Source organism: Equus asinus, chromosome 6 (genome assembly GCF_041296235.1).
Source record: "Equus asinus isolate D_3611 breed Donkey chromosome 6, EquAss-T2T_v2, whole genome shotgun sequence".
Classification (NCBI taxonomy): domain Eukaryota; kingdom Metazoa; phylum Chordata; class Mammalia; order Perissodactyla; family Equidae; genus Equus; species Equus asinus.
In genome coordinates this window covers 69,924,304-69,936,866 of record NC_091795.1, presented here as the reverse complement: position 1 = coordinate 69,936,866, position 12,563 = coordinate 69,924,304, and the positions used below count along the sequence as shown (strand labels likewise).

The following is a 12,563-nucleotide window of genomic DNA, read 5'->3' as shown; positions in this document are numbered from 1 at the left end:
CTGTAGAAATCTACTGACACTTAATGTTTAAATATTATACTTTCAGTGAGCCCAAAAACAAACACTGAAAGTAATAATGAAGGCCTAAAAGCAGAAACTAGACGTCATAGTTCAAGATTGAATGGGTCAGTAAGGGTAACACCATCAGGCAATTCAGACTGGATTGCTCAGAGACTGCTCTCTTAGCCGCTCAGGGGAATCTTGAGGCCAACTTCAGAACTCACTGTCTTTGTTTCAGTTTGTTTTATAATTTAATATGGAAAACTTGATTTCATTATCGTTACTCAGGATGAATTGAGTCCTTTTCAGTAAATCTTGGCTATCTTAGAAGAAAATCCCACCTTGTTACCACGGCCTACCCTTAATGATTTCACTTCCAGGAACCTCCCACCTTTATCTCCTCCACAGCCCCACAGACAGCCACTGTAGCCCATCAATTTCTGCTGTTCCCTGACTAGCTGGGCTTGATTATACCTCCAAACCTTTGTATTTATTGTTCCTCCTACTGCCCTCCCTAGGCATTCTCTAATTTCTCAGCGTGCTTTATTTTTCTTCAGAGACTTGTAACTCTGCAAGGACTTTATCTTGTCCATTATTGAAGCTCCAGGGCCTAGAACAGTCCTTGGTACCTAATAGGTGCTCAACTAAGCTCATTTCTCTGGCACTCTCAGAAATTTTAGAAACGAATATCCTGTAATAAATACCTTTCTGGTTAAACTAGCTAGAGTGAATTCTGTTGTTGAATCCTGACCAATTTAGAATATGATACCAGAAGTGGATGTGGGAAACCAACTCAAGGCCTTGGGAATCTAGGATTGGCTATCTGGTTTAGTTGCATCTGAAGGCAGGAGGATATAATTACCATTAGTGGCTGGAACACTGGTAGAAGGGGACCCAGTTATGAAACAAGTATTTAAATAACCACCTGTAGTCATCTGGAATAAAGTGCCTCTTCAAGGCAAAGCTTTGCCGGGCTGAAGGTGATAGAACAATATGGGAACATATGGGAAAGTAACAAAAGAAAAATGGGGTGGGCTGGCTGATTCTCACTTCACTGGAAAAATTAAAGAAAAAAAGGACAGGTTTAGGGCTTTAATATCTTGGTTCAAGGCACAGTTAGGAAACCAGGAATTTCAATGGTTGCTCTAAAAGAACCCCTTATTTCCTGTATTTGTAGGACTCACTTTATGGACCCAGTGGGATCACCATGAGATGACTGAAAAATCCGATACTGAGAATAATCCTGCAGCGTGCTAAATGACAATATGGACTGAATTTATGTGAGGTTAGTTAATTTCTCAGTTAATTAACTGAGAAAGAGATATACTTCCGTTATTGAAATGTGACATTTGGGAGTATTCATATAACTGGGAGCACCCCAACTTCCCATCAAATGTCCCTTCTCGTGCGAGGTAGCCCCCAAACTTGTTTGATGAGGCTGGTTTTGCCTTGTTGAGGACCCTTAGTGATCTCACTTGTAGCTGCATTGCAGGAGAATGCCAATACTTCTCCAGGCTCTTCTCCCTACCACCTCTCAAGGTCTCCAAACCTTAATTAAAGTCAGATCCCAGAATGTCCCAGGGAGCCCACTACAAAGTCAAACAGAGGAAAAGAAGATTTACACAGCACAAATAACTATAAAATTTTGCTAATTTATAAATGGGGAATGTATGTGGCAATTGATTACATAGGTGTAGGCCCAGAGAGGAAGAAACACGATTTTAGGTTGGGCTGATTATAACATATGGGCAGACTTATTAGAGACTCTGGTTTCAACAGACTACCTGAAGCAGCTAGGAGGGATTCCAGTTGATTGCTGGATTGACTGATTGAAAACTGGACTAAATGGTTGCCTATGCCTAAGGAAGCTGAAATGCCAGAAATTCATTAGTGAAATAAGGAGGAAGAAATCCAAAGACTTGAGAAGATAGGAGTGTTGGAGGGGATTTATCATATGCAACATGCTCATCTACTTCCCAATTATGTCTCCCAAAAGTATTTAATGGTAGCAGTAATCTATGCTCTTCCCCAAATATGCAGTATCACTTTCAGCTTTCTATTTTGGTAAAGAAGCAGTGTGCCAGACGCTCTACTAGGCTCCTCCTACCACAATAGCTTCCATCCATTCCTTGGATCAGAGCCAACTGGCTCTTCTTCCCTTTGCTAGTGTATCTATTTCAACTATCCCATTAGGAAATGGCAAAATAACCCCAAGGATGGATTCGGGGACCTACTAGGACTACCATGAAATGAATTCAAGTCAAAATTTCATTTGCCACCTGACTCTCATTAAACTTTCCATTCCCCCCCCCCCCGCCCCCCACCAAAATGGTGAACCACAGTGGCTTTCAAGGTCACTGGTGATTGGCTTTACTTCAGGGCATTGTTCAGTAATTCCTGAAAGATTGCGTAGTTCTCTTTTCCCAGTGCACAATTGTCCTGGTAAATGGCCACCAGTTATATTGGGGTATGCTAAGAGGAAGAATTAAGTACATACACGTGATGTTATTTTGTAGGGCTATTCCTCCAGGATAACTGTCTCCACTTTATTGGTGAGGCCCTGGGTCTGTGAACTGGCTATTGTGGAGACTCAAGCTGGGTGACTCAAGTCACTAGTTTATAGAACAAATAGAACCTTAGGGATCTGCCCCTCTGTTTTGGTTTGAGAGGACTTATGGTCAGATTAAACCATTCTGATCATCACTGTGGCCCTGTTGCCTATTATAGTAACTTCTGGAAGTGAAGTACTGCTACTTAGCTTCTGTCATCTGGGGATCCCATCATCCCCACTGAAATCAGGCAGCCATTTCAAAGGAAGGATCTCCCTGCTTCATCACCTTGGACATAAGTACTCTGTTGCTGTTGAGAACACAGATGCGCCCCTCACTGATGAATTTCTTAATACTCATGATTCACTGCCATCCCTCCACCAACCCACACCCACAGCCTTCTGGAAAATTTGCTATGATTGGTTAACTGAGAAAGAAATTCAAACCCTTTGTCTGTCAATTATACCAGAACTTTACTACTGAAAAAATCAGGTTAGTCCCAATTTTTCTGTTGTTAATGAAGTGTTGAACATTCTTATGTATAACTTTTTGTACCTATCTGATTATTTCCTTAATATAAATTTCTCTAAATGGAATTTCTTGGTCAAAGGAGAAAAACAGTTTACAAGGTTTACTGTCAAATTGCCCTCCTAATTGTACACTCTCTCCAGCTGTGAATGAGAGTGTCTGATTTCCTGACTTTAACAATACTGTGTATATTGATTTTTGAAAAATCTTTGGCCATTTGATAGGTGAGAGATGTTACCTTATTTTAAAATGTTGAATGCCTTGGATTAATGGAGAAGATAAACATTTTTTCACAGGCGTATTGGTCATTTTCCCTCTCTTTTTATGATTTGCTTTTCATATCCACTGGATGTAATTTCTTTAAGGTTAGGCGACCTTTTTTGTATGTTTTGTTCACTGCTGTATCCTTAGCACCTAGCCTAGTACAGCAGTAGGAGTTTACTAAATTTTTTTTGAATGAATATATTCTCTAGCTGGGTGCTAATCTCTTTTAAAAATTTGGTTTGCAAAATCTGCATATGTAGATATGATATTAATTCTTCATTTGGCAAATAATTTACCCAATTTGCCACTTTTTTAGTTTTATTTATGGTACTTTTTGTCAAAGGGAATCTCTAAAACTAGTATGATTTAATATTTGGCAAATTCCCTTTCATCTTTTTAAACAACTTACTGATTTAGTCTAATTTTTTCAAGTTAAAAAAAAATCCCATTGGCATTCTGATTAGATTTTTGTGCAATAGGTAAATAAATCAGAGAGGGGGCATCTTTGTAATTACGACTATTTCCATCTAGAAATATATGTTTATTTAAACAGAATCCTTTATGTAGCTCAGTTAAGTTTTGTATTTGCCTTTACATAGAGTCTGAACAATTTTTTTTAACGTTTTTTTTTGGTGGGGAAGATTGGTCCTGAGCTAACATCTGTTGCCAATCCTCCTCTTTTTGCTTGACAAAGATTGTTACTGAGCTAACACCTGTGCCAATATTCCTCTATTTTTTTGTACATGGTACACCACCACAGCATGGCTTGACGAGTGGTGCATAGGCGGAGACCCAGGATCCAAACCTGCAAACCCCAGGCTGCCAAAGCAGACTGCAAGAACTTAACCACTGCACCACTGGACTGGCCCCATCTTGTTATCTTTATTCCTAAACTTTTTTGTTCTTGTGGATATTTGAATGGGATCCTCTCCACTAGATTATCTAAAGTGCTGATTGATACAATACAGAAACTGTTAATTTTTGTTCGTGGAATTTGGAGTGCTATAGTCATTATACTGAATTCCACTAGTTTTAATAACTCTTTAGGCAATTCTCTTAGATTTTGTAGAATAATATCATGCATATAACAACAATTTAATCTCGTTTCCAAAAGTTATATATTCTATTTCTTCTTCTTATTACATTGCATTGGCCAGAGCTCTCAAAACAATGTTACATTATAGTGCTGACAACTGACGTCCTTGTCTTGTTTCTCACTTTAATGGTGGTTCCTTTAGTGTTGAGTATAAAATTAGATGTTGATTTGAAGAGCTTTTTGTGTGTAGGTGTGGGTTTTAAGAAAGTATTTTAGGGGCTGGCCCTGTGGCCGAGTGGTTAAGTTCACGCGCTCCGCTGCAGGCAGTCCAGTGTTTTGTTGGTTCGAATCCTGGGCACGGACATGGCACTGCTCATCAAACCACACTGAGGCAGCGTCCCACATGCCACAACTAGAAGGACCCACAACAAAGAATATACAACTATGTACCGGGGGGCTTTGGGGAGAAAAAGGAAAAAAATAAAATCTAAAAAAAAAAAAAGAAAGTATTTTAGTCCTAGATTGCTAAGGTTTTTTTTTTTTTTTTTTTTAATAATCAGAAAAGGATGTTGAGGGGGCCGGCCCATGGCCCAGCGGTTAAGTTTGTGTACTCTGCTTCAGCAGCCCAGAGTTTTGCCAGTTTGGATCCTGGGTGCAGACATGGCACCCCTCATCAAGCCATGCTGAGGTAGCATCCCACATACCACAACTAGGAGGTATAGAATAATAATACACAACTATGTACCAGGGGGCTTCGGGGGGGAAAAGGAAAAATAAAATCTTTAACAAAAAAGAAAAGGATGTTGAATTTATCAACCACCTTTACAAATTTTATCAACTGTATGTATATTTTTCTCCTTTAAGCTATTAATGAATTATATGAATAGCTTTCCTAACACTGAACCATGGTTCTTTCCTTGAATTCAGACAATCCAATATATAATTTAGCCTCAAAATGAATTGTGATGTATATTTGCAGTAGATTTGTCTTCCTAATTATTATCACTATAGGATAATATTCGTTCACCCTTTGAGCACATCCGAACTGAGATCGGAGAGGGGTGGTCAGTAGATGCATCTGGGCAGAAAGGGGAACCGTGGCTCAGATCTGAAATATGCCATAGTTAATCCCACATATAATGAAACTGGGAACTGGCCAAACACAGCTTTAGTTTCTAGATTACTTACCCATTTGGGTTTCTTTCCAGCTCATTTAAAAGTGTGTGATCGCAGTATTCAAAAACTAAGTGCATTTTCCTTTTTCTCCTGAACACCTCAATGAGGTTTACGAGGTTTGGGTGTTTTAATTGCTGCAAAGGAATTGAAATACAAAGTTTGGTGATTTGTTTCTCGTAATAGCTTCTCCCTAGATCCCTTACAATTTTAAGAACAGAAGGTCTTGCTTATCATTCTCTATGCACCTTGTGTGGAGAATTTTATTACAGTTACTCACAAGAGAAACTATTCTTAGTAAGAATCATAGAATCTTAAAGTTGAAAGAAAAACTTAAGAATTCATCTAATGTACCCACAATAGATGGTAGCTAAGCTGCCGAACCTCTCTGGAGATAGCAAATAAAGTACACAACCTAAAATATAAGCACTACAGCCAAACATACGCTACGCATTTTGTGGAAATTCTGAACATCCAAGTCGTAAAATAACCTGAATAAAAAATTGAGGAAATGGAATTTCTGAGTAAAAGGCTATAAAAAATCATCAATACCCATTTAGCTTACATATTACCATGGACTGAATGTAAATGTCAGCTGGAGTCAAACCCAGTCTGGATTTTCGTGTTGGCTCTCAGAAATACGAGAACCCAGTCCCCAATTCTGATTAAACTGCCTATTCTAGGAGTCCCCACAGTGAGTCTGTTTTTAATTTTTTTTTATCATATGTTTAGCTCCGTTCTTTGATCTGGTTGTTCTCTCTTATGCTTAGGTGTTTTATGTGTTAAGTTCTATTCCTAAAGTGAAGCACTTCACAAGGCAGGCTCTGTTTAATGTTGTAAACCAAAGGAAAAAGCTTGATTATGTAAGATGACCCATCAGTAGAGCAACTATATAATTTATCATCCAAACCAGGGCAACGAGCATACGCCAGGGCTGTCCCAGGCAAACTGGCACATATGGTCACCGTGACTACAGTCACGGTGACCATATCATTTTGCACACAAACCAGGACACTTTTGAAAGAGGTTGCTAACCAGCCTGGACACTGGGACAAAAGGTATAACAAGGCCATCTGATCACTTCTACTTATAACTCATCTCCCTGTTGTTTTCCCAGTAGAGTAGATAAATCAATTTTCCAAACCCTATTCCATTTACTCAGAAAGCTATATATAGAGAGAACACAGTAGTCTGTATATAGTGGAAACTCAAGAAATATTTTGCAGGCCCAGTAGAGAGTCTTAAGCACAGGGGCTTATATAGCATCCTCTATCTCAGTATCTGTAAGCACGGCTTGACCAAAAAAATAGAACCAACAAAGTCACCGTGCGACTATGTGTCTGCTGCTCAACAGTTTGGGAAAAAGGAATCCATTACACATTGAAAATATGCCCAGAGCACCAAACCAACATGCTTACTATGTGCTCTGTTGCCTAAAAAAAGCAGGAGGGCAAACAGTGGAGGAATCAGGTCCCACAGGTAAGCCAGCTGCTCTGTGCTGCAGCAAACACTGCAGAATGGAAGCGAAATGGCATCTCTACCAGGAGAGTAAGGGGTGCACAGATACCATAGCTGGATGAAACGTCAAGGTTTAACCTGGTCAAATCTGTCTTTGGGTGGATCAGCAATTTATCTCCCCTTTGCAAGTGAAATGAACTTACCCAGAAAAACAGTGACGTGTCTAAAGTAAAGCAGGCAGCAAGGAGGGGGAAAATCACATCACGTTTCAGTAAGGGGAAGACGCGAGGAAGGTAAGGCAGAAGGAAGGAATCTGTCCAGGGCATGCATGGGTCTAACATACCTAAAGCAGGAAAGACGTTCGTTCTCAGAGCCATCACCAGAGAACAAAGTGCGTTGGAATCTGGCTACTTTTTACCTTAAAGTTCATTCTCAAATTGGGGCACTTGTAACCCAGGAGGTACTACCTGAGCATTAACTTTACTTGAAGACTTGGAGTGAGGCGGGGCATAAAAAGCACTATGTTATTAGAAAACAACCCATTGCCCGGTTCAGAGACACCGTGGAGCTTAGCTCTGTGGCGGGCTTGCGTCTCATCAGCGCTCTCTGCTGGCCAAGAGGTAACAGTGAACCGTTTTGTTCTCATGATGGATGTGCTCTTGAAAACTCCATGTATATCAAATTATAGTTTAAACAAAACACTAGAACTTATTAGTTGAGGAAACCTGCTACAAATAATACTTGAAAAGGACAGACAATATTATAATTATCTTCCATTAAAAACTGGATTTCTGGGGGGCTGGCCCCGTGGCCGAGTGGTTAAGTTCGCGCGCTCCACTGCAGGCGGCCCAGTGTTTCGTTGGTTCGAATCCTGGGCGCGGACATGGCACTGCTCATCAAACCACGCTGAGGCAGCGTCCCACATGCCACAACTAGAAGGACCCACAACGAAGAATATACAACTATGTACCAGGGGGCTTTGGGGAGAAAAAGGAAAAAAATAAAATCTTTAAAAAAAAAAAACCTGGATTTCTGGGGTTCTCCTAAAAACAGATGACATATGTCAAAAGCAAAGGTCAGCTGTGAGTTCTTGAGGAAATCAGAGTTACGCAAAATGTAGTCCACGAACCAGCAGCTTCTGCGCCATCTGTGAGTCTGCTAGAAATGCAGACTCTCAGCCCCACCCTAGACCTCTGACTCAGAATCTCCATTTCAAAAAGGTCCCCATGGGATTCCGGCGAATATTAATATTTGAGAAGCACGTCCGTCCCACAACTCAGGTTCCTCTCTGATGAAATAAGGGTGCTAGATGAGAAGCATCTCTAAGGTCTCTCATGGCTCTAAAACTGTAAGATTTTTAGGATAGAAAAAAATTTACATTGAGAACTTCGGATTCTTACGTGTCAAATTCTATCACAGCAAAAACAGCTATAATGAAAGCTTTGTGCAAATGTGTATACACAGCAGGGGTGACAGTCAATAAGTCTAAGAACCCGTGGAGTGCATGCAGGACCAGTCCACACTGATGCCTACGGGGCACTGGCGCAGTTCCGTGGGCCCCTGCGTGCCAAGAAATGCTCTTTTAGTTCCCGGTGAGGGGGGTGGGGGTGAGGAGGCCAGGGTTGGGGAGAGAGATGAGGGGACTTCAGTGGATATTTACCAACCAGATTGGAAGTACTTCAATATTTTAACAATCTACAGCTGTAGTCATAATGTAAGCTAAACATCAGAGTGGCCAAAGTCCAAAGTGATGATCAATTTATTTCCAAAGTTGCTGACACAAAGGAATTTAAGTCTAATGAAAAGAAATAAATCACTTTAAAATTCTTTGTAGAGCCAGCCCTGATGGCCTAGTGGTTAAACTTTGGTGCGTGCCACTTTGGCGGCCTGGGTTTGGTTCCTGGTGCGGAACCACGCCACCAGCCTGTCAGTAACCGTGCTGTGGCGGCTGCTCACATAGAGGAACTAGCAAGACTTACAACTAGAATATAAAACTATGTACTGAGGCTTTGGGCAGGGAAAAAAAAAAGAGAGAGGAAGATTGGCAACAGATGTTAGCTCAGGGCAAACATGTCCAAGCAAAAAAACAGTCAGAAAAAAAAAATTCCCTGTAATTTTGGCACACATATTTTACCCAATACCAGGATATTACAGATATATTGAGAAAGTTAACCTACCTTCAACATACGTATTTCTCTTAGTGCTATTTTCTTAACAACAGGATCATCTTCAGATTCCACAAATTTTTTAATAGCTACCACTTGTCCAGAGGTTTTGTTTCTACATTTGAACACGACCCCATAAGACCCTTCTCCAATCTTAGCAAGTTTTTCATACTTTTCCATTACAGTTGAAGTGACTTAAATTACTGTATTGATTGCCTTGCAGTACAATGTTGCACCTGGAAAATAAGATGACTCAGCTTAATCAAGTTATCAAAGACAATGTTTTCATAGCTTACGATATAAAACCAATTTGCCCAGGTTGCCACAGATTTATTTCCATCAATTAATTTTAAATGCACTTAAAAATATTTGGATGTTACTTTCTTAGTTTAGTTCAGTCCTATGCAGTTCTCCCAGATACAGCAAAGATTTCATGTATTATTTCCTATACTGGGTCTGTGTTTACTTCAGTTGAATTAAAAGAATTCGTGGAAAGGAACCTTATCCAATCTATTGTTTTCATTATCCTCAAGTAAATGACTAAAATGTGATGCTGTAAAATCCGGTTGAATTGTTTATCTTTTCTCCCCTAATCCATCTAAACACTGCAGACTCAGAAGCATTGAGAACAAGACATAGTACAAATGCTATACTTCCACCTGGTGGAGAGAAGAAACAGGGAATGTGGGCAGTTGAACGAAGCAGCCATTAAAAACAGCAATAAGAAAATCTTTATAGAGCATCATTTATTGCTCCTAGCTTTTATACATATAAAGGAACAGATCCTTAAATTCTTAACTCCCAAAGAAGATAATGATAAAGCACCAAAAAGAAGGCAGATTTCTCTAATTCTTCACGAATGCTTTCACATCCATAGTGTGATTTTTATGGAAATAGTGGGTTTAATCTTGCTGTCTTCCATCACCCATTCATGAATTTTGTGGTGACTGGATTACATGTTGCACAACAAATAAGGCCAACATAAATCAATCTAGGGATTAAAAATATAAAAATTCTAATTAGCCTCAAAAATTCCACCCCACTTTATCCAACAGAATCTTATAGTGTAATCCAATAGTAATCTAATCTATAATTAATATAATCGAACACTTAATAACATTGTTCTATGCAAATTACATATAATCTGCACAAATAGTCTATGAAATGGGTGTTATTTCTATGCACTTATACAGATGAGAATACTGAGGCACAGTGAAGTTAGGATGGAACCAGAACCCAGGCAGTCAGGTTCCAGAGAGCACCATTTGAATCATTACACTCTACTGCCTTTTGGTTAATTCAAAAGAATGCACAATTTGGGGCTGGCCCAGTGGCATAATGGTTAAGTTCTGTGCGCTCTGCTTCAGCAGTCAGGGTTCATGGGTTTGGATCCCAGGTGCAGACCTACACCACACATCAGCCATGCTGTGGTGGTGGTCCACATATAAAGTAGAGGAAGACTGGCACAGATGTTAGCTCACAGCTAATCTTCCTCAAGAGAAAAAAAAAGAGGAGGATTAGGGACAGATATTAGCTCAGGGCAAATATTCCTCAGCAAAAAAACAAAAAAAAAGAATGCACAACTTGAAAAACTACTTTACCTAGGTCTTAGTATTAATAAAATGTCAAGTGAAAGAGTTGATTACATTTAAAATTTCTCATGTTTCAAATGAGTACACCTTTTTTTACTTCACTAATATTCAGTGTTTTCCATCTACAGATTATCTCGATGGAGAAAGAAGTCATCCACTCTCACTTCCCACCATAAAAATACACAACTGGGGAAAGTGTTTACCTGGGTAAACGACTACCCACACTATTTTACAACGCTATATACGTAGATTTTGTAGATTCTATTTTCTCTCATTAAAGAAAACTTAAGCATACACACTCAAGTAACACGTGCATTTTTACGTAAGTATCATTATCTTAAAGGTATTTAGATATAAGCATGCATACATTTGTTCTTTAGCTTAGTAATAGGTGACTGGGAAGAGGACAAAAGAAACTAGGGATTTGCTTTAGAAAGTTATTGGTATAGAACTTTGTAGGTTTATGAATTTAACCTATTTGATAAGCACTATGGTTACTGAGGGAAATTATGAATATTCCAAAAAAGATTACTTATGAAGTTTTACTCTATGTGTTTTTTTATTTCCCTCTAGGTAGGTGATTTGATATGTTGATCTATAATTTTCCTTTTTCTCAACACATTCAATCATGACTGATTCTCACACTAATATTTAGATCTCTCTGTCACATCAACCAAACTGCTGAATACAATAAAATAAAGCACCAGAGAGGAGTACTTTTCCAGTTAACCTTTCAGTATTATCTGTTTTCTAAAGCCCTCATATGTTCATGGAAGATGAATCTGAGTATGCAGACAGGAGTTAGAACAAGGTGGGAATTCCAGAAAGGAATTTATGACTCTAATTCCCTCTTACTAGAACTCTATCAGAGTTTATAGAAGCAGTAATTCCTAATCTCTTACCTGAGGTCCAGAGCAACTCTCTAACTGCTTGATGAACATCTCAACACAAATGGACAGAATGATCTCAAAATCAGTATGTTCTAAGCCAAATGCCTTCTTCCTTATCCCCCACCCCTACTCAAAGTTCACAAACCTGCTCCACATTACACCCAAATGGCTTGTCAAGACATGTACGGTGGAGAACTTGGGGGTAGCCAAGAGCAATGGAGGCTGCCTAAATCTAATCTCTCTTCACTCATCTTTCAAAAAGCTAAAGAAATCAAACAGAACAATGAAACCACATAAATCTAATGCCTTCAACATCACAGAAAGACAGAGGAATCTACAAAGTTAAGTAGAAAAGTAAACCCCAAATTCTGGAGGAGATATCTCTTAAGCTCCCACTATAAGCCTTTGCAGAGAGCAAAGATAGGAGTGGGGTGGGATCTAGAAAAACTGTAAAGAGGAAAGAAGAGAAAAAGAAGAACCTAAGATAGACTTAAAATCACCTCTCAGAAGAGAAAATACATTATAAGTGCAAAAATACTGAAAGTGTCCCAGTAGATCTGAGCATTCACTACAGGGAAAGGACTTAAAAATACGTGGGTATTGAGGAGGAATCAGTCACTACTCTTGGGGAAGAGACAGGTAAGAGGGAAGAGACAGGCTTAAGGAAGAGGCTTATCCAGTTTCTGTTAGAGACTGGATAGTGAAGGGAAAAAGAGGCAAGAGTGGTAAATTTGCAATCTTGCAAGACAAAAGAAAATCCCACCACAGAAGGTCATGCAAACTCTCCCTTCACCACTAAGAAAAGAAAAGGCTATCCATCAATGAAACTGCACTTTGATACAGTGACAGAGATGGTTCTCTTGAACTAGGATGATAGACCATGACTACAGGCTGAAACCTGCCAAGAA

At 39.4% G+C, this 12,563-nt stretch overlaps 1 protein-coding gene across 2 annotated transcripts in view; it reads right to left on the bottom strand.

The window, feature by feature from the left end:
- Positions 1 to 12,563, bottom strand: part of CDKL4 (cyclin dependent kinase like 4) — a 95,848-nt gene that overhangs the window by 73,117 nt on the left and 10,168 nt on the right. For both annotated transcript variants that reach the window (XM_070512207.1, XM_014832952.3), the window contains exons 2-3: positions 9,186 to 9,409; positions 5,566 to 5,687 (exon numbers count right to left, since the gene is read on the bottom strand). In XM_070512207.1, the coding sequence (XP_070368308.1) occupies positions 5,566 to 5,687; positions 9,186 to 9,353 (290 nt within the window). In that variant the 5' untranslated portion in view covers positions 9,354 to 9,409. The remainder of the gene's footprint in view (positions 1 to 5,565; positions 5,688 to 9,185; positions 9,410 to 12,563) is intronic.